The 22,468-nt window shown below is 52.3% G+C and overlaps 1 protein-coding gene across 2 annotated transcripts; it reads right to left on the reverse strand.

Annotated features, from left to right (window-relative positions):
- Positions 1–5,843: 5,843 nt before the first annotated feature.
- Positions 5,844–14,171, reverse strand: MRPL4 (mitochondrial ribosomal protein L4). 2 transcript variants are annotated; one of them, XM_030820896.1, is made up of 10 exons: positions 13,847–14,171; positions 13,694–13,760; positions 13,457–13,607; positions 11,196–11,247; positions 9,017–9,134; positions 8,108–8,279; positions 7,532–7,638; positions 7,338–7,447; positions 7,175–7,251; positions 5,844–6,284 (listed from the first exon to the last, which is right to left on the reverse strand). In XM_030820896.1, exons 1-9 carry the CDS (start codon positions 13,901–13,903, stop codon positions 7,207–7,209), a joined length of 879 nt encoding a protein of 292 aa, XP_030676756.1. In that variant the 5' UTR covers positions 13,904–14,171; the 3' UTR covers positions 5,844–6,284; positions 7,175–7,206. The 2 variants fall into 2 exon arrangements, with proteins under 2 accessions (XP_030676756.1, XP_030676755.1); XM_030820895.1 differs by lacking the exon at positions 8,108–8,279.
- Positions 14,172–22,468: the final 8,297 nt, after the last annotated feature.

Raw genomic sequence — 22,468 nt, forward strand, 5'->3', positions numbered from 1 at the left:
TACTAAGCGCCTACTGTGTGCTTGGCATCCTTCCAGATACCGGGGACACAGGAATGAACAGAGTCAGACAAAAATCCAGCTGGGCTCGGTGGTTCCCGCCTGTAATCCCAGCATTTTGGGAGGCCGAGGTGGGAGGATCACTTGAGCCCAGGAGTTCAAGACTAGCCTGGGCAACATAGGGAGACCCCATCTCTACACAAAATACAAAAATTAGCCGAGTGTGGTGGTGCACACCTGTAATTCCACCTACTTGGGAGGCTGATGCAGGAGAATCTCTTGAACCCGGCAGGCGGAGGTTGCAGTGAGCCAAGATCCAGGCACTGCACTCCAGCCTGGGTGAGAGTGAGACTCTGTCTCAAAAACAAAAACAAAACAAAACAAAAAAAAACAAGGAACAGCCAGGAGATCAGTGTGGCTGGAGCAGGCTTAGCAAAGGAGAGATTGGAGGAGAGGAGCAGGCAGGGAGATGACAGGGCAGATAGGTGCAGGTTCCTGTCACCTGGGGAGGACTTTGTTGTTTTGTTTGTTTGTTTCTGAACCCCAGTCTCGTTCTGTCACCCAGGCTGGAGCGCAGTGGTGTGATCTCAGCTCACTGCAACCTCTGCCTCCCAGGTTCAAGCGATTCTCCCACCTCAGCCTACCGAGTAGCTGGTACTACAGGGGTGCGTCACCACGCCTAGCTAATTTTTGTATTTTTAGTAGAGACGGGGTTTCACCATGTTGGTCTCTAACTCCTGACCTCTAGTGATCCGCCCACCTTGGCCTCCCAAAGTTCTGGGATAACAGATGTGAGCCACCGTGCCTGGCCAGGACTTTGGTTTTTATGCCCAGTGAGGTGGGAGCTATGGAGGGTTCTGAGCAGAGGAAGGACCTTGCCCTGACTCAAGTGTTCACAGGGGCCCAGTTGAGGCTTCAAGAGCTGCAGCCAGGAGATGGGAGAGGAGGTGACTGTTCTAGTCCAGAAGAATGATAATGGGGCCCGGACTGGGCAGTGTCCTTGAAGAAAGGGCTGAATTTGACATCCGTTTTGGAGGCTGGGCCAACTGGAGGTGCTGGGACAAGGGGGATGACTCCTTGATCAGGATCCAAGCCTTCTGGAGGATGGCGGGCCACTTTCTGAGATGGGAGTGGGATGGCCATGGTAGGGGGCAGGCTGGCAGAGGGAGACGGCACCTCCCAGTCCTCCACTCCCTTAAGCGTTTTCTCAAGGAAAAGGGAAGCAGATATTTCCCAGACCTTCGCTTCTATCTCCAGGAAGGGCAAGGCTTCCTCCCGGGTGCCAGGCAGTCAGGCAGGCCAAAGAATGGCCTCAGATCAGAGGCTGCACACCAAGGGCAGAAGCCATCCCATAGTGTCCCATGCAGCCGCCTTGCAGTTCCCTCAGCCTGGAATGCTCATCCCTTCATCCCCAACAAGGCTGGCTCTTCTGTCTTGTGGCCTGAGCTTTCTCCTAAATGAATGTCCCCCCTACTCCATCCTGGGCCACATCCTGGGCGTTCCTTGTCACTTGCCTTAATATTCGAATTCCTTAACTCATCACTTGCTGAATTTCTTTTTTATTTTTTTGAGACAGAGTCTCGCTCTGTCACCCTGGCTAGAGTGCAGTGGCACGATCTCGGCTCACCACAACCCCTGCCTCCCAGGTTTAAGTGATTCTCCTGCCTCAGCCTCCCAAGTAGCTTGGATTACAGGCATATGCCACCAGACCCGGCTAATTTTTGTGTTTTTTGTAGAGATGGGGTTACACCGTGTTGGCCAGCCTGGTCTCAAACTCCTGACCTCAAGTGATCCACCCGCCTTGGCCTCCCAAAGGGCTGGGATTACAGGCATGAGCCACTGCTCCCTGCCTATTTAGTTTTTTGTTTTGTTTTGTTTTGTTTTTTTGAGACAAAGTCTCGCTTTGTTGCCCAGGCTGGAGTACAGAGGTGTGATCTCAGCTCACTGCAACCTCCATTTCCTAGGTTCAAGAAATTCTTCTGCCTCAGCCTCCCAAGTAGCTGGGATTACAGGCGCCCACCACCACGCCTGGCTAACTTTTGTATTTTTTTTTTTTCAAGACGGAGTCTCACTCTGTGGCCCAGGCTGGAGTGCAGTGGCACAATCTCGGCTCACTGCAACCTCCACCTCCCAGGTTCAAGCGATTCTCCTGCCTCAGCCTCCCAAGTAGCTGGGACTACAGGTGCGTGTCACCACGCACAGCTAATTTTTTGTATTTTTAGTAGAGACAGGGTTTCACCGTGTTAGCCAGGGTGATCTCGATCTTCTGACCTCATTATCTGCCCACCTCAGCCTCCCAAAGTGCTGGGATTACAGGTGTGAGCCAATGCGCCTGGCCAGCTTTTGTATTTTTATTTTACTTTTTATTTTATTTATGTAAATTTTTGTGATGTAGTCTCACTCTGTCGCCCAGGCTGGAGTGCAGTGGTGCAATCTTGGCTCACTGCAACCTCCACTTCCCACATCTTTGCTGAAGCAGAGTTTTGAAAAACAAAATACAAACTAAGCTATTCCTCAGAAGAAATCTGTAATCAAAGATAAGCTCTGCCGGGCACAGTGGCTCACACCTTTTGGAGGCCAAGGTGGGCGGATCACCTGAGGATTACAGGCGTGAGCCACCGCACCTGGCCATGCCTGGCTAATTTTTATATTTTTAGTAGAGACAGGGCTTCACCATACTGGCCAGGCTGGTCTCGAGCTCCTGACCTTGTGATCCACCCGCCTCGGCCTCCCAAAGTGCTGGGATTACAGGCGTGAGCCACTGCTCCCAGCCACAAAAAAGATTTTAAAAATAAAAAGGAGAGGGCCGGGCTCGGTGGCTCGTGCCTGTAATCTCAGTATTTTGGGAGGCTGAGGTGGGTGGATCACCTGAGGTCGGGAGTTCGAGACCAGCCTGACCAACGTGGTGAAACCCCGTCTCTGCTAACGATACAAAATTAGCCAGGCATTGTGGTACATGCCTGTAATCCCAGCTACTCGGGAGGCTGAGGCAGGAGAATCGCCTGAACCCGGGAGGCAGAGGTTGAGATTAGCTGAGATTGTGCCATTGCTCTCTAGCCTGAGCAAGAAGAGCAAAACTCCGTCTAAAAATAAATGAAAAAATAAGCCAGGTTCGGTGGCTCACGCTTGTAATCCCAGTACTTTGGGAGGCCAAAGCAGGTAGATCACCCGAGGTCACCAGCCTGGCCAATATGGCGAAACCCCGTCTCTACTAAAAACACAAAAATTAGCTGGGCATGGTGGCGGTTGCCTGTAATCCCAGCTACTTGGGAGGCTGAGGCAGGAGAATCGCTTGAACCCAGGAGGCGGAAGTTGCAGTGAGCCCAGATCGAGCCACTGCACTCCAGCCTGGGCAACAGAGCGAGACTCCGTCTAAAAAAATAGATAAAGAAAAAAGAAAAAAATAAAAAGGAGAAATTTAGACACAAAAACAGACACATACCCACAGAGGCAACATCATGTAAAGATGAAGGTGGAGACTGAAGCAGTGTGGCTACAAGCCAAGGAATGTCAAAGATTGTCGGCAAAGCAAACTGCCAGACGCTAGGAGAGGGATCTGGAACAGACTTTCCCTTAGAAGGAGCTAACCCTGTTCTTCATTTGGAGTTCCAGCCTCCAGAAACAGGAGAGAATAAATTTCTGTTGACTAAACCCCCAAATCCCTACAGTTTGTGGCACCCCTACGGCAGCCCTAACAAACTCATATACCCCACCTATTTAATTAATGAATTAATTTATTCATTCATTCATTATTTGTTTTTTTTCGAGACCGAGTCTTGCTCTGTCACCCAGGTTTGAGGGCAGTGGTGTGACCTCGGCTCACTGCAACCTCTGCCTCCCAGGTTCAAGCAATTCTCCTGCCTCAGCCTCCCAAGTAGCTGGGATTATAGGCATCCGCCACCATGTCCTGCCAATTTTTGTATTTTTAGTAGAGACGGGGTTTCACCATGTTGGCCAGGCCGGTCTTGAACTCCTGTCCTCTAGTGATCCGCCTGCCTTGGTCTCCCAAAGTGCTGGGATTACAGGTGTGAGCCACTGCTCCTGGCCTATTTTTTATAGAGATGAGGTCTTGCTGTGTTGCCCAGGCTGGTCTCAAACTCCTGGCCACAGCCTGCCAAGTAGGTGAGACTGCAGGTGCATGCCACCATGCCCAACTATGACAACTATTTTAAAGCACATTCTAGTCAGTGTATCATATTTTTCTTTTCTTTTCTTTTCTTTTCCTTTTTTTTTGAGACAAGGTCTTGATCTGTTGCCCAGGCTGGATTGCAGTGGGGCGATCTCAGCTCACTGCAGCCTCCACCCCCAGGGCTCAAGTGTTCCTCCCACCTCAGCCTCCAGAGTAGCTGGGACCACAGGCACACCACCATGCCTGGCTAATTGTTCTATTTTTAGTAGAGATAGGGTCTCACTATATTGCCCAGGCTGGTCTCAAACTCCTGTGCTCAAGCGATTCTCCGGCCTCAGCCTCCCAAAGTGCTGGGATTACAGGCATGAGCCACCGCACCCGGCCAACTGGTTTTAATAGCTTTTTCTTTTTCACTTAGTCAAATCTGCTGCTTCAAGGATCAAAGTCTATGTCCACTGAGGGTGTTTGGAGAATGTGTTGCAATCTCTGAAGGCAATCCCAAGAGAGGCATTCCAGAGATGTTTTCAGCCAGGGGTGGCCCAGCAGGTAGGGAGGGTTGTGTGGCTGCTTGGCCTGGCCAGGCCCACACAGGCAGAAGGCAGTCCTGATGGACTTTATTTATTTATTTATAGATGGAGTCTTGCTCTGTCACCCAGGCTGGAGCGTAGTGGCGCTATCTTGGCTCACTGCAACCTCTGCCTCCTGGGTTCAAGCGATTCTCCTGCCTCAGCCTCCCGAGTAGCTGGGATTACAGGCGCCCACCACCACTCCCGGCTTGGCCAGGTTGGTCTCCAACTCCTGACTTCCTGTGATCCACCTGGCTGAGCCTCCCAAAGTTCTGGGATTATAGTCATGAGCCACCACGCCCAGCTGGCTGACTTTAAATAAATCAATCACATTGTCTATATTATAGTCTGTTATGGCTGTTAAGAAAAATTAACTTGGCTGGCAAACAACCTCAGCAAACTCAAAAATTGGGATACTGGGGGTTTTTTAAAGACAGTGTTTTGTCTGTCACCCAGGCTGGAGTGTGGTGGCTCAATCTCAGCTCACTGCAACGTCTGCTTCCTGGGCTCAGGTGATCCTCCCACCTCAGCCTCCCAAGTAGCTGGGACCACAGGTGGACGCCACCACGCCCACTTAATTTTTGTATTTTTTGCAGAGATGGGGTTTCACAATGTTGCCCAGGCTGGTCTGGAAGCTCTGGGCTCAAGCAATCCTCCCACCTTGACCTCCCAAAGTGCTAGAGTTACAGGTGCGAGTCACCACGCCCAGCTGGTGTTTTTAAACATGTGCTTATCTGCTCACTCACAGAGAGACATTTACTTTTCTGACTGTGCTTACAGGAAGTCACTCTGAAAACTCAGGTTTACACATGACATCTACTTGTACAATCAAGCACACACTCTCAGGCTGCATGAAGTACTGTCGCGGACAGGACTGCAAACCCTCTCAGGGGTGGGAATGGCTGGCAGCACTGCTCAGGAGAGGGATGAGGCAGGAGTCAGCACCTAGGAAGTGCCGGCGCCCACGCACCTGTGAGCTCCTGGAGCCTGACTCACCGGGTAAGTGAATTCTTGTGATTTCCACAAACAGCCCTGGGGTTCCCTTAAACCAGATTGAGCCTCTTGAGACGGCAGATCCCCAGCAGTGCCCAGAACCTGGGAAGGAGCCCAACGTGCCCAATGCAATTATTAAAAATGACACTGAGAAATTATCTTTATCCTCCTTGATTCAAAAATACAATTTATTTAAAAAACAAAAAGAGAGAATGGATGCAGAAGCCTGTCTGGGCTCTCCGTGGAGTCGCCCCTTCCCAATGGCGATGGCCGCTCCCTGTGGCCTCAGCCTCCTCCCTGGAATGAAGGGGTCCAGGTGGCACCTTCCTTGAAGAGTGGGCGTGGGCCTGAGGCTCCCAAGTTGGCCAGGGGATCAGCCTGGCTCAGAAGAGGTGCTTCACATCAAGAGTGGTACGGAGTGGCCGCCGGGCCCTGGGTAGCATGGGGTAGGTGTCGGGGCAAGTCACTGTAGTGCAGGCTGAAGGGGTAGAGGGGTCTGTAACGCGAGTCCTGCCAGAGCAGCTTGTCCTCCAGGAAGGCGACAGTGGGCAGCGTCAGGACCAGCGTCTGGTGCTTGAGCATGCTGTGCACATTTAGACCTGGGGGCGGAGTGGGGGATGGTCAGGCCGGGGCTGCCTCTCTCCTCACCCCACCCACATCGGAGTCCCTTTGTGCTTACAGAGACCCTCACTGTGGTCTAGTGTGACTTTGTGGGCCCAGCAGCCCGGGGCCAGACCCTGCCTGGCCGCTTGTTGCCTGTAAAAGCCTCTGGCCAAGGAGCTGCTCCCAGCTCATCACCTGCTGTCGCTGGGACTCCTGGCTCCTATTCCGGTGGGGGAGACCCAGGGCAAATGATAGGAGGGCAGGGAGGTGATGGGGCGGGTCGTGCAGGGCCTGACATGCCATCCTGAGGACTTGGGCTTTTCATCCTGAGAGAGGTGGAGAAGCCAGCGAGGGGCGTGGGTTGAGGGACAGGACCTGACTTAGGCTCATGTCGCCATCTTGTGGCTGTGGAAGGAACAGACTGTGGCTTTGACAGAGGTGACCTTGGAGCTGTTTTTTTTTTTTTTTTTTTTTGAGACAAGAGCCTCGCTCTCTCCCCAGGTTTGGGTGCAGTGGTGCGATCATGACTCACTGCAGCCTTGGCCCCCTGAGCTCAAGCTATCCTCCTGGCTCAGCCCCCTGAGTAGCTGGGACTACAGGTGCACATGGCCACACCTAACTTTTATTTTTAGTACAGATGGGAGCCTCACTATATTGCCCAGACTGCCTTGGCCTCCCAAAGTACTGGGATTACAAGCATGAGCCACCATCCCCAGCCAAGCACTTCTTTAGGAAAGATTATTGCTTTGGGCAAGCTGAGGGTTGGGTCAGGGAGCGTGGTCACTGCCTAAGGCCACTCAGCGACCAGATGCCCGATTTGAACCGCTGCGATTCTAACAGCAGAGCCTGCATGTGCACACTCTAGGGGCCTGGGCCCTTTGCTCACCAACAGCTGGGATCAGGTTGAAGGTCTTGAGCCTAGAGGTGGCCTCCACAATGCTCTGTGGCATCTCCTCGTGTGTTCTGTAAGAGAGGCCAGGGAGTGGGGGTTGAACCCTCAGAGTACGGAGCTCAGGGCCCCCCGCCCCTGCTCTGCCCTGTGCCCTCACAAGTCCACGAGGAGTACGGAGTTCCCCCAGCGGCGGTAGTGCGCCAGCTCTGTCAGGTACTGTGGGTCCCCGGTGGGCAGCTCTAGGGAGTCCATGATGTGCAGGTCGTCCTGGTGGAAGGAAAGGATGGTTTGAGCCCTGGGTCCAGAGCAGCCCCATCTCTAGCGGCTGTCTGGGCGCCCCCATGGCTGTACCTGGGCCAGCTTGATGGTCAGTGCCACTTTCAGGCCCAGGGCCCGCACCTTCATGGGCAGCATGTAGTAGTAACTTGTGGGGCCCCGGGGGCCATGGGCAACACCTCCTGCAGGGACAGAGGCGTGTGAGCAGGTAGGGGCCACTGCAGAGCTTGGAGGTCAGCAATCTGCTGCAGTGGTTGGCATAGGGTGATGAGAGAGGGGGTGCTGCCAGGAACCAGGCAGAGAGGGTGGCGCCTCAGGGGAGGCTGGATCAGGGACAACATGGGACCAGTGACTTTACTTCACTGGGCTTCAGTTTTCCCAGCTGTCACACTCTGAGACAGGGCGGGTGAAGGTGGCTCACACCAGTACTTTGGGAGGCTGAGGACGGAGGATCACTTGAGCCCAGGAGCTCAAGGCTGCAGTGAGCTATGATTGCGCCACTGCACTACAGCCTGAGCAACAGAGCGAGATCTTGTCTCAAAAGCAAACAATAAAAAAACCAAACCACCTTGAGATCGGACAGTTCCTGCCTCATAGGACACCATGAGTTACGGTGTGGATTCCGTAGAGTGGCTAGAGTGTGAACTTAACTCAAGCACAGCTGTTAATGCTGAAATTATCAGGAGGTTCGAACTTTCAGGTCGAGCGGGAGAGGAAGGCATCAGGCACACGCCCCGGTGGAGCAAGCAGTATGATCTGGGAGCAACAACACTTGGGGAGACCCCTGCAAGCACCATGTGTTGGTGTCCGCTCTCGCCTGGGCCTTGGAAATGCAGCAGAGAAGATAACAGATATGGTCCCTGCCCTCATGCCATTCACATTGCGGTAGGGCAGAAAAGAGGCTCAGCTGTAGAAGAAATCAGGGTAGCCCCGGAGGATGTGGAAGGAAAGGAGATCAAGGGCGGCTTCCTGGAGGAGGTATGGCCCAGAACCCTGAAAGGTGAGGAGAGCTGGCCAGGTAAACAGGTGACGGGGTGGCTGGCGCCACCCTGAGTCATCTTGTTAGCATTCAAGAAAATAAAAAGTTAAAAACAAACCAACAACTACAACCAAAAAAAAAAAAAAAAAGAGAGTCATCTCTGCCTGGTCAGAGAGGGAAAGGAGGGGATGAGGGGGAAAGGTGTGCAGCCACCAGGGCCCACAATGACAAGGTCAGGAGTTCAGGTTCCACGATTTAGAAGAGCTCTCTGGGTGCTGTGGGAAGTGTGGGTCAGGAGAGGGTGACAGGAGGTGGGGTCGAGGGGCTATGGCCACAGGCTGAAGAGACAGGGCATGCGAGAGGGAGGAGTGGATGGCTCCCAGATCTCTGTCCCCCTATATGGGTAGTGAGGTCCAAGGGCCTCAGTTCCGATGTCACCAGCCCAGGTGGTCCCATGAGGTGGAGGGAAGAGGGCTGACACAATACCACGCCAGATGTGCGCAGCTGTGTGTGAGTAAACACCCATGCCCTTCCCTGGCCCTCCCACCGCTCCCCGTCCCCTCCACCCTGTCCCCCGTTACCTCCTCGCCAGAGCGGAGAGCGGATGCTGCCATGCCGGGCCCGCCCACTGCCTTTCTGCGGCCAAGGCTTCCGGCCACCGCCCCGCACCTCGGCCCTCGTCTTGGTCTTGGCATAGCTCTGGAGGCACAAAGTGAGGAGGGGGTCAGGTCCACGAGGCAGGTGTCAGGGAGCCGGGCAGATCAGTCCTGCCATGGGGAAGTCAGGCAGGAGGCACCATGATGAGGGGCTCTCTCTGGCCAAGCACAGAGCACTTGGGGAGCGAGGGGGAGGGTAAAGAAGTCAGAGCTCCTGCCCCATGCCAGGCTCACAAAGGCAGGGGCCCTGCTGCCGGGCACACAGGGGGTGCTCAGTATTTTCTGAACTATTGATTTTTTTTTTTGAGACAGTCTCACTCTGTCACCCAGGCTGTGGAGTGCAAGTGGTGTGACCTTGGCTCACTGCAACCTCTGATTCCTGGATTCAAGGGATTCTCCTGCCTCAGCCTCACAAGTAGCTGAGATTACGGGTGCCCGTCACCATGCCCGGCTAATTTTTTTTTTGAGATGGCGTCTTGCTCTGTCGCCCACGCTGGAGTGCAGTGGCGCGATCTCGGCTTACTGCAACCTCCGCCTCCCGGGTTCAAGCAATTCTCCTGTCTCAGCCTCCAGAGTAGCTGGGACTATAGGCGCCCACTACCACGCCCAACTAATATTTGTATTTTTAGTAGAGATGGGGTTTCACCATATTGGTCAGGCTGGTCTCGACCTCCTGACCTCGTGATCTGTCCGCCTCGGCCTCCCAAAGTACTGGGATTACAGGCGTGAGCCACTGCACCTGGCCCCAGCTAATTTTGTGTATTTTTAGTAGAGATGGGATTTTGCCACGTTGACTAGGCTGGTTTGGAACTCCTGACCTCAAGTGATCCACCTGCCTTGGCCTCCCAAAGTGCTGGGATTACAGGTGTGAGCCACTGTGCTGGCATATTTTTTGAACAGTTTTAATGTGGTTGTAGCTGCAAGGAGGGAGGGCCACGGGAAATGACGCAGACAGGGGGAATCAGGAAAGAGGAGCAGGGCAAGGAAATCAGGAAGAACTCGGAATAGCAGACTGATGACTTTATTCCTAGGGTGATGGGGAGCCAGGGAAGGTGTGAGTAGGGGGAGGACTGGCTGGACCTCTGGGGTGGATGGATAAGACCCCGACTGGTAATGGATTCTTCAATGTTCTTGGCATAAAACCCAGACTCCTCCCCACTGCTCCCACTGGCCTCTATGGCAACACTGGGTTCCTTGTGGTCCCTGCTACGGGGCCTTTGCACGCCCCGTTCCTGTTATCTCCACCCTAGCCCCACTGCCTCCTTGATCTGGTTAGCTTCTACGGTAGACCCAAAGTTGAACGTCCCATTCTCTGGGACATGCTCATAATTACACATTACGTATGACCATCTGACTCACCTTCACTTCTCCCATGACACCGTGACCTTCATTAGAATAGGGACTTTGCCCATCTTTTTTGGGGGGTTGTTGGAGAAGGGGTAGAGACTGGGTCTTGCTGTTTCCCAAGCTGGTCTTTCCTGGCCCCAAGCAACCCACCCACTTCAGCCTCCAGTGCTGGGATTACAGGTCTGAGCCACTTGCACCCAGCCTGACCTTGCCTGTTTTGTCCTTGTGGTCCCTGCTATATCCTCTCACCCACCACAATGCCCACATCAGTGAGTGATCAGAAAACAACTGAAAATGAGCTGGGCACGGTGGCTTACGCCTGTAATCCCAGCACTTTGGGAGGCCAAGGCAGGTAGGTTCCTTGAGGTCAGGAGTTTGAGACCAGCCTGACCAACATGGTGAAACTCTGTCTCTACTAAAAATACAAAAATTAGCCTGCATGGTGGTGCACACCTGTAATCCTAGCTACTCAGGAGGCAGAGGCAGGAGAATTGCTTGAACCCAGGAAGCGGAGGTTGCAGTGAACCAAGATCGTGCCACTGCACTCCAGCCTGGGTGACAGAGTGAGACTCCATCTCCATCTCAAAGAAAAAAAAAAAGAGAACCAAAAATGGACCCATTGGTGAATGGTTCAGGAGACAGATGAGGCCCCAGCCGAGCAGTTCAGAGAAAACCCAGTGATGGGCTTCCTCTGGGTCCCATCCCCAACCTCCCCAGGAAGCTCCTTCCCGCCACCTTGCTCCATTTAGGCACTCACAATTCTCTTGAAGTTCTTCTGCCACATGGCAACCTGGTGCAGGATGTCCAGCCTGCAGGGAGGAAGGACACATGAGAAGCCCAACTCTGCTTCAAATGGTCCCACCCCACTATAGGAAAACCCAGGATTCTCCCTTCTGCCTCTGGGGCCCTGTGCGATTTGCCTCTGCCCCTCACTGACCCCATCTTGAAATCCTGCCTCAGGGCCTTGGCACGTGCTGTTCCCTCTGCCTGAAACACTCTTCTCCTGGATGATTCCTTCTCGGCCTACAGGTGCCAGTTCCAATAACTGCTGAGAGGTGCCTCCTAAAGAAAGAGCCACCCTGACCAGGTGCAGTGGCTCATGCCTGGAATCCTGGCACTTTGGGAGGCCAAGGCAGGTGGATCACTTGAGGCCAGGAGTAAGACCAGCCTGGGCAACATGGCGAAGCAGTGTCTCTCCAAAATATACAAAAATTAGCTGGGCACGGTGGTACATGTCTGTCATTCTGGCTACTTGGGAGGCTGAGGCATGAGAATTACTAGAACCCAGGAGGTGGAGGTTGAAGTGAGCTGTGAGTGTGCCATTGCACTCCAGCCTGGGCTACAAGAGTGAAACTTTGTCTCAAAGAAAAAAAAAAAAAAAGCTACCCCTTCTTCCTTGTTTGTTTTTCCTACCATTACTTTTTTTCCTGCTATTACACTTCATTTATTGCCACCTTCTTCTGGGACTGGTTTGCCTCTCTAGTTCTATACCATTCCATACAGTCACATACTCAACATCTGAAACATGGCCAGCGCCCCATGCTACAATGTGATTTCGACGTAGTTTTTTTTTTTTTTTTTTTTTTTTTTGAGATGGAGTCTTCTTCTTTCGCCCAGACCAGAGTGCAGTGGCGCAATCTCGGCTCACTGTAAGCTCCGCCTCCCGGGTTCACGCCATTCTCCTGCCTCAGCCTCCCGACTAGCTGGGACTACAGGCGCCCGCCACCACGCCCGGCTAATTTTTTGTATTTTTAGTAGAGATGGGGTTTCACCATGTTAGCCAGGATGGTCTCGATCTCCTGACCTTGTGATCTGCCCACCTCGGCCTCCCAAAGTGCTGGGATTACAGGCGTGAGCCACCGCGCCCGGCCCTTCAACATAGTTTTAAATACAGGTTAAATACATTATTGAAATCAATTTCACCTGTTTTTTTTTTGAGATGGAGTCTGTCTCTGTCGCCCAGGCTGGAGTGCAGTGGTATGATCACAGCTCACTGCAACCTCCATCTCCCCGGGTGCAAGCGATTCTCATGCCTCAGCCTCCTGAGTAGCTGGGACTACAGGCTTGGACTACGACATCCGGTTAATTTTTGTATTTTTAGTAGAGACCGGGTTTCACCATGTTGGCCAGGCTGGTCTCCAACTCCTGGCTTCAAGTGATCCGCCCGCCTCAGCCTCCCAATGTGCTGAGATTACAGATGTGAGCCACAGTACGCGGACCCTACATTTTCTTTTCTGTTTTTTTTTTTTTTGAGACGGAGTGTCGCCCAGGACGGAGTGCAGTGGCGCGATCTCCACTCACTGCAAGCTCCTCCTCCCGGGTTCACACCATTCTCCTGCCTCAGCCTCCAGAGTAGCTGGGACTACAGGCGCCCGCCACCACGTCCAGCTAATTTTTTTTTGTATTTTTAGTAGTGACGGGGTTTCACCATGTTAGCCAGGATGGTCTCGATCTCCTGACCTCGTGATCCGCTGCCCTGGCCTCCCAAAGTGCTGGGATTACAGGCGTGAGCCACATGCCCAGGGTGGCCCCTATATTTTCTTAGAGATGTTATGAACAGCAGGTTAACTAAAATGCAAACAGCCTCTTCCAGGCACCTAGGAATGGTTTAGTCTCTTTAGTGCTCTTATTTGCAAAAACCAGTTAACAAAGATTATCAACATTTCTATAGAACTTATTATGTGCCAGAATTAAGTCATTTACTCATCACAGCAACCTCCCGACCGCTGACAAAATAGGGACACTGAGAGACAAGAGGGGAAGGCAGGATTTGAACCTAATCAGTCAGGCTCCAGAATTCTGTCTCCCTAACCCTTAGATGATGTCACCTCTCAGGCTTCAATCTCACACAGCGCTACAGCAGGGGAAACTGTCATCATTCCCCTTTGACAGGTAAAGCAACGGAGGCTATAGAAATTCAGCACTTTCCCAAGGGTACAAGCCCAAAGTCATCCTGACTCCTGAACTCCCGCTCTTCATCCCTCTGCCACTCAGTTTACCATTACAGCCCTCGCTCACCTGGGCGCGGTGGCGAAAACATCGGGGTGCAGGTCGGCCAGGCCCACGCGCTCCTGCTCGAAGCCCCGCAGGGACTCGACCCAGGCCTGCACCGGGCGTCGATGAGCGAGTACCGGGAGCTCGACTTTGCGCAGCACGGGCTTCGGGAGACCTGGAGCGATTGCGGGGTCTGGGGTTAGGGTCAAGGGTCAGACCTCTCTGTCGCCGCCCCTCTTGGAGCCACCCCGGTTGCCTTACCCTCGCTCGCCACCTGCTCCGGGTTCTCGGTCGGACGCGCTGCCTCTTCCGCCAGCGAACTCAGGCCCTGCAAGGGGTGGGCGAAAGTGAGAGACGACCCCTGGACACCCCCAAATTTCATCCTTCGACCACGCCTCCAGCCCCTGGCCTCACCCGGAAGCCCGTAGGCCGAAGCCAGGCCAGCGCCCCGGCCCGGAACAACTGCAGCATCGCCGCGCAGCCTCCCACGCCGCGGGAGGTCAAGGCCACTGGAGCTTCGCGAGGCGCCGCTGGATGACGTCACGCACGCGACGCCGCCCGACTCGCCCCGACTCCGCGCTGGAAAGTGGGTGTGCAAAACCGAAGATGGAGGGGGTCCGACCCGGCGTGCCCAGACCTCCACCCCAGGACTAATCCCCAGACCCAATTTTCACTCCTGCCTCAAGGACCCTCCGCTACACTGGACAACGCGACCTCACAGCAAGAAGCCCCAGCTTCCTTAGGCCTCGCCTACTTTGGGTCCCGCCTCCGACGAGCCGGTGCAGGAATTCAGCCAATGAGACCTCTCTGGCCCAATTCAGCAATGACTGTTAAGCCTCAAGGAGTGGTCCCCGCCCATAAGTGGGCAGTTCTGGAACGAGCAATTTAGGAATACAGCCAATAAAGCTTAAGTTTTTGCTGTTGGTCACGCCCACCGGGCCACGCCCTCATCCCGCCTCCAAGGCTGTGGGCGATGGTTTTTTCTTCATCCAGTTACGTGGTTTTGTTTTTTGTTTTTTGTTTTTTTTTGTTTGTTTGTTTTTTGTTTTTTCTTTTTGAGACGGAGTCTTGCTCTGTCGCCCAGGCTGGAGTGCAGTGGCGCGATCTCGGCTCACTGCAAGCCCCGCCTCCCGGGTTCACGCCATTCTCCTGCCTCAGCCTCCCGAGTAGCTGGGACTACAGGCGCCTGCCACGACGCCCGGCTAATTTTTTGTGTTTTTAGTATAGGCGGGGTTTCACTGTGTTAGCCAGGATGGTCTGGATCTCCTGACCTCGTGATCTGCCCGCCTCAGCCTCCGAAAGTGCTGGGATTACAGGCGTGAGCCACCGCGCCTGGAGTTTTTTTATTTGTTTAAAGGCAGGGCCTTATTGCCCACAGAAAGCCTTCAGGATTGGGCCTGCCAGACCATGCCTCCGAGTTTAGATTCCCCAGGGCAGGGCTATGTCCCCCCGAAACCCCTCAGATTAGGTATTTGTGTCCCTTACCCCCTAGACCAGGGTCCTGTCACCTCTCAGACCTTCCAGGGCTCTCCAAGGACAGAACAGAGTGGGGAGTCCACATATCTTGGACTGCCTCCCTTGTCACCCCCTAACAAATCCGAACGCTTATTTTTAATTTCTTTGTTTTGGTTTTTAGAGACAAGGTCTTGCTCTGTCGCCCAGGCTGGAGTGCAATGGGCAAGATCATGGCTTACTGCAGCCTCGACCTCCAGAGCTCAAGGGATCCTCCTGCCTCAGTCTCCTGAGTAGCTGGTCTACAGGCGCGCACGCCCGGCTAATTTTTGTATTGTATTTTTTTATTTTGTATTTGTATTTTGAGATGGAGTATCGCTCTGCCGCCCAGGCCGGAGTGCAGTGGTGCGATCTCGGCCTCCCGGGTTCAAGCGATTCCCTGCCTCAGCTTACTGAGTAGCTGGGACTACAGGTGCCCGCCACCACACCCGGCTACTTTTTTGTATTTTTAGTAGAGACAGTTTCACTGTGTTAGCCAGGATGGTCTCAATCTCCTGACGTGATCCGCCCGCCTGGGCCTCCCAAAGTGCTGGGATTACAGGCGTGAGCCACCAAACCCGGCCCTAATTTTCGTGTTTTTATTAGAGACAGGGTTGTACCATGTTGGCCAGGCTGGTCTTGAACTCCTGACCTCAGGCGATCCACCCGCCTCGGCCTCCCAAAGTGCTGGGATTACAGGCCTGAGCCACCGCGCCCGGCCTAATTTTTTTTTTTGTAGAGATGGCGGGGGTTGGGTCTCCCAATGTTGCCCAGGCTGGTCTTGAACTCCTGGGCTCAAGCAATTCTCCCGCATTGGTCCCCCAAAGTGCTGGGATTACAGGCATGAGCTGCCGTGGCCCATCCATTTTTAGGTTCTTTACCATGTTCCCGATGGACCTCCAGGGGGCGCCACCGGATCATGGCAGGCTTCCCTACCTGTCCAGGGCTGTCTACTTGGAGGCCAGTGCTTTCTGGACAGAGCACAGCTGACAACGTGGTCTGTGAACCAACCTCATTTTCCCCTGCTGGAAAAGGAGGTTATGAGATTTCAGTGACATAATAGAGGCAAAGCTTCCCATGCCTGGGACAAGGTGAAAACTCAATAAATAGCATTATTATTATTTTTTTTTTGAGACAGAATCTCTGTTGCCCAGGATGGAGTGCAGTAGCGCGATCTTGGCTCACTGCAACCTCTGCCTCCTGGGTTCAAGCGATTCTCCTGCCTCAGCCTCCCGAGTAGCTGGGATTACAGGTGCCCGCCACTATGCCCAGCTAATTTTTTTTTTTTGTATTTTTAGTAGAGACAGGATTTCACCATGTTGGCCAGCCTGGTTTTGAAATCCCGACCTCAGGTGATCCACCCACCTCGACCTCCCAAAGCGCTGGTACAGGCGTGAGCCACCGTGCCTGGCCTCTACCAAAAATTTAAAAATTAGCTAGGTGTGATGGTATATGCCTGTGGTCCCAGCTAATGGGGAGGCTAAGGCAGAAGGATCACCTGAACCCAAGAGATTGAGGCTGCAGTGAGCCATGTTCATGGCAATGTACTCCAGCCTGGGTGACAGACTAAGATCCTGTCTCAAAAAAAAAAAAAAAAAAAAAGTGGCCGGGTGCGGTGGTTCACGCCTGTAATCCCAGCACTTTGGGAGGCCAAGGCGGGCGAATCACGAGTCAGGAGTTCCAGACCAGCCTGGCCAACATGGTGAAACCTTGTCTCTACTAAAAATACAAAAAAAAATTAGCTGGGCGTAGTGGCGGGAGCCTGTAATCCCAGCTACTCAGGAGGCCGACGCAGGAGAATCGCTTGAACCCGGGAGGCAGAGGTTGCAGTGAGCCAAGATCCCACACCGCACTCCAGCCCATGCGATGAGTGAGACTGTCTCAAAAAAAAAAAAAAAAAAAAGAAAAAAAGTACAGTGTATTTCATTGTGTATTTTATCTCTGCAAGAATAACTGAATGCGGCTGGGCATGATGGCTCATCTCTATAATCTCAGCACTTTGGGAGTCTGAGGCCGGTGGATCACTTGAGGTCAGGGGTTCGAAACCATCCTGGCCAATATGGCAAAACCCCGTCTTTACTAAAAATACAAAATTAGCTGAGCATGGTGGCTCATGCCTGTAATCCCAGCTACTTGGAAGGCTGAGGCAGGAGAATTGCTTGAACTTCGGAGGTGGAGGTTGCAGTGAGCCGATACCGCACCATTGCACTCTAGCCTGGGCAGCAAGAGTGAAACTCCATCTCTAAATAAATAAATAAATAAATAAATAAATAAATAACTGTGGATGCATGTTTAAGACTCTATGTATTTTGCAACTTTAAAAGGTCTTTTAATCCTTTATTTTGTTGCTGTTGTTTTTGAGACAGGATCTCACCCTGTTACCAGTCTGTAGTGCAGTGTAACAATTATAGTTCACCGTAGTCTTGAATTCCTGGCCTCAGATGATCCTCTGCTGCAGCCACCTAAGTAGCTGGGGCTACAGGCATGTGCCAGCATGCCCAGCAATTTTTTTTTTTTTTTTTGTAGATACGGAGGTCTTGCTTTGTTGTCCAGGCTGGTCTTGAACTCAAGTGATTCTCAAGTGATGCTCCCTACCTGGCTAATGTTTGTATTTTTAGTAGAGACAAGGTTTCACCATGTTGGTCAGGCTGGCCTTGGACTCCTGACCTCAGGTGATCCACCCTCCTCAGCCTCCCAAAGTGCTGGGATTACAGGCGTGAGCCACCACACCTGGGCTATTGTATATTTTCATTGTTCATTCATACACCTGGTAGAGAAGATTTCAAAAACTACAGAAAGATTGCTAGAGTGAAAATTCTGTCTACTCTTATCTGTGCCCCCTACCCCCAGTTCTTCTCCCAGAAGCCACCGCTACAATCAACCTCCTGTGTGTCTACTCCAAAATCCGGTGTATGATTTTACAGGCAGATCTGCAAGTCTGTTCCGCACCAGAGAGTTTAGATTTTATGTGGTAAATGATGGAACAGTATTTTGTTTCTTTCTTTTTTCTTGTTTCATAGAGACAGGGTCTTGCCATGTTGCCCAGGCAGATCTCAAACTTCTGGGCTCAAGCGATCTGCCTGCCTTGGCCTCCCAAAGTGCTGCGATTATGGGTGTGAATCACCTCGCTTGGCTTTTTTTTTTTTTTTTTTTGATACGGAGTCTTGCTCAGTCGCCCAGGCTGGAGTGCAATGGCATGATCTTGGCTCACCGCAAGCTCCGCCTCCCAGGTTCACGCCATTCTCCCGCCTCAGCCTCCGGAGTAGCTGGGACTACAGATACCCACTACCACGCCTGGCTAATTTTTGTATTTTTAGTAGAGACAGGGTTTCACTGTGTTGGCCAGGATGGTCTCAAACTCCTGACCTCGTGATTCCACCCCTCATTCCCCACAACAGATCTGTATCATCCATCCATGCCCTGTACCTTTTTTTTTTTTTTTTTTTTTTTGAGACCCAGTCTCATTCTATCACCCAGGCTAGAATGCAGTGGTGCGATCCCGGCTCACTGTAACCTCCTCCACCTCCTGGGTTCAAGCAGTTCTCCTGCCTCAACCTCCTGAGTAGCTGGGATTACAGGCGGACGCCACCACGCCCAGCTAATTTTTGTGTTTTTAGTAGAGACAGGGTTTTGCCATGTTGGCCAGGCTGGTCTCGAACTCCTGACTTCAAGTAATCCGCATGCCTCAGCCTCCCAAAGTGCTGGGATTACAGGCATGAGCCACTGCACTAGGCCACCTGGCTTAGTTTCTTAGTGATTTATTAGGCACCTACTGTGCACCACCGGTACACCAGTAAATCCAGCAAACACTTTTGAGATATTTACAGTGCAATGCAGAGGTCTGAAGGATCAGAGTTCAGGAGGGGAGTCTACAGGGTCTGTGGGCATCCATAGGAGGAATTCCCACCCACGGGGGCAGGGTCTTGGGGTGGTCTTATGAAGCTGTAGCCTGAGAGCTAAGGCTTCAGGACTTTGTCCAGAGGAGAAAGTGTGTTTCAGGTTGAGAGAACAGCAGTCGCAGAGGCCAGGAGTGAGGAAAGACTGACGGGGCAGAGGTGGCTGAACCTTTCCAACTACCCACTGCATGCTTCCTTTGTTTTTGTTGTTGTTTTTTGAGACAGGGTCTCACTCTGTCACCCAGGCTGGAGTGCAGTGGTGTGATCTCAGCTCACTGAAACCTCTGTGCTGACGTGCGACTGTAGTCCCAGCTTCTCAGGAGGCTAAGATGGGAGGATCGCTTGAACCCAGGAGGCGGAGGTTGCAGTAAGCTGAGATTGCGCCACTGCACTCCAGCCCAGGTGACAGATCGAGACTTCGTCTCAAAAAAATAAAAAAGCAAATCTTCACCCTTGACCCTTCTGACCCTTCTGACCCTCTTCTCTTGCCCTATATTAATATTTATCTTCTTTTTTTTGAGACAGCGTTCCACTCTGCCACCCAGGCTGGAGTGCAACGTCGAGATCTCGGTTCACTGCAACCTCTGCCTCCGGGGCTCAAGTGATCCTCCCACCTTGGCCTTTTGAGTAGCTGGGACTACACGTGTGTGCTACCACACCTGGCTATTTAAAATATATATATATTTTTGTAGACACTAGGTCTCACCACATTGCCCAGGCTAGCCTTAGACTCCTCGGCTCCAGCAGTTCTCCTGCCTTAGCCTCCCAAAGTGCTGGGATTACAGATGTGAGTCACCACATCTGGCCTAATGGTTATCTTCTTTTTTTTGTTTTTTTTTTTTTTTTGAGACAGTTTTGCTCTTGTTGCCCAGGCTAGAGTGCAATGGCGCAACCTCGGCTTACTGCAACCTCCGTCTCCCAGGTTCAAGCGATTCTCCTGCCTTAGCCTCCCAAGTAGCTGGGATTACAGGCGCCCGCCACCACACTTAGCTAATTTTTTTGTATTTTGAATAGAGACGGGGTTTCACCATGTTGGCCAGGCTGGTCTCAAACTCCTGATCTTGTGATCTGCCCACCTCGGCCTCCCAAAGTGCTGGGATTACAGGCGTGAGCCACCACACCTGGCTAAAAATGCTTTTTGTCTGCCTCTCCCATTAGAGTGCAAACTCCCCCAAGGCTGGAATTTTCCTCTATCCTATTACCTGCTGTGGCTTCAGCACTCAGCATAGTGTCTGGACCACAGTACATGCTCAATAAATGTTTCTTTAGTTCTTTTTTTTTCTTTTTAGAGACAGTCTCACTCTGTCACTTAGGCTGGAGTTCAGTGGCATGATCATAGTTCACTGCAGCCTGCAACTCCCGGGCTCAAGTAATCCTCCTGCCTCAGCCTCCCAAGTAGCTGGGACCACAGGCATGCACCACCACGCCCAGCTAATAAATGTTTCCTGAGTGAATTCCTTCATTCATCCTGTTGCAGGGGTATTGCTAACAACAGAGGACTTTCTCCCTATGTCCCTGGGTCTCAAATCTCTGTCCGCCTGAGGTCACTGGGCACATCAGGTGCCCATACATGATTATTCATTCAGTAACACTGGTTTGAATCCAGGCGCTGCCACTAATTGGCTGGATAGCCTTGGGCAAGTAGGAGCTGTGGCCTCCTAATCTATAAGTGAAATACACACAAACCCTCCCCTACAGGGCTGTGTTGAGAATGAATTAGTCCTTCCACCCTCACTCCTCATCATCTGTTACCCATCCCCTAGAGGTAGGCTGTAAACATCTGAGTCAGGTCACTTCCCTTTTCTGCTCAGAACCCTCAGTGCCTTCATTTCACTTAGCACTAAAACCAAAGTCCTCATGCAACCCTCAAGTCCCCGCGGGACCTGCCCTCACCTTCCATTCTCCTGTTCCCATTCCTCCATGGCTTTGGCCGCCCTGGCCTCCTCACCAGAACCCAGAACCCACCAATCACATTCCATTTCCCCCTTAATATCTATTTTTGTTTCTTTTATTATTTTATTCTTTTAAAAAACATGATGAGGGCCAGGCGTGGTGGCTCACGCCTGTAATCCCAGCACTTAGAGAGGCCGAGGTGGGCAGATGACTTGAGGTCAGGAGTTTGAGACCAGCCTGGCCAACATGGCGAAACCTCGTCTCTCTAAAAATACAAAAATTAGCCAGGTGTGGCAGGTGCCTGTAATCCCAGCTATTTGGGAGGCTGAGGCAGGAGAATTGTTTGAACCTGGGAGGCAGAGGTCGTAGTGAGCCGTGATTATGCCACTGCATTCCAGCCTGGGTGACAGTGAGACCCTGCCTCAAACAAAACAAAACAAAACAATACAAAACAAAACATGATGGAGTCTCACTATGCTGTCCAGGCTGGTCTCCAACTCCTGGCCTCTAGTGATTCACCACTTTAGCCTCTCAAAGTTCTGGGATTACAAGCTTGAGCCACCATGCCCAGCCTCCCCTGAATATCTGTATGTCTCACTCTTTCATCTCCTTTGGCTCTTTACTGAAATGCCACCTTCTCAGGTGACAGTGCATCTAAACTTATCCTTCCCTTCCTACTCCAGCTTTTATTTTTTATCTTTTAGAGGCAGAGTTTCCGTCTGTCGCCCAGGCTGGAGTGCAGTGGCAGGATCATAGGTCATTGCAACCTTTACCTCCTGGGCTCAAGCCATCCTCACACTCAGCCTCCTGAGTAGCTGGGACTACAGTCACGTGCCACGACACACGGCTAACTTTTTTTATTTTTGGTAGAGACAAAGACCCACTATGCTGGCCAGGCTGGTCTCAAATTCCTGGCCTCAAGCTATCCTCCAGCCTTGGCTTCCCAAAGTGCTGGAATTACAGGCATGAGCCACTGCACCTGGTCCCTACCCCAGTTTACACAGCATTCCCCAACTGGCATATTGATTATGAGTCTTTTTTTTTTTGAGATGGAGTTTCACTCTTGTTGCCCAGGCTGGAGTGCAATGGCATGATCTCTGCTCACTGCAACCTCCGCCTCCTGGGTTCAAGTGATTCTCCTACCTCAGTCTCCTGAGTAGCTGGGACTACAGACACACGCCACCACGCCCAGCTAATTTTTGTATTTTTAGTAGAGACGGGGTTTCACCATGTTGGCCAGGATGGTATCAATCTCGACCTCGTGATCCGCCTGCCTCGGCCTCCCAAAGTGCTGGATTACAGGCGTGAGCCACTGCACCCTGCCTTTTTGGTATTTTTAGTAGAGACAGGTTTTCACCATGTTGTCCAGGCTGGTCTCGAACACCTGGCCTCAAGTGATCTGCCCGCCTTGGCCTCCCAAAGTGCTGGGATTACAAGCGTGAGCCACCGCATCCGGCCCCCAGTTATGAGTCTTAATAAACGGGCAGTAACCACCAGGAGACCTGCACACCAAAAGGCTCAAAGTTTGACCATTTTGAGCCAAGCCTGGGGAGAGGTCAAAGGTCGATGCAACCAGCCCTCTCCTGTGGATCAAAGGCTCAATTGCAGGTGATCTCTGTCCTTGGTAGTGTGGGACCAGCATCAACTCTGCAATCCAGAGAGGGTCTTTGCTGGCCGTGGGTATCACAGCAATTTAGGGGGCACACATCAGACGCGGGAGGGCCCCTCAACATCTGGCCTTAGCTTTTCCTCCATT

The sequence above is a fragment of the Nomascus leucogenys genome, chromosome 10, assembly GCF_006542625.1.
Source record: "Nomascus leucogenys isolate Asia chromosome 10, Asia_NLE_v1, whole genome shotgun sequence".
NCBI lineage: Eukaryota > Metazoa > Chordata > Mammalia > Primates > Hylobatidae > Nomascus > Nomascus leucogenys.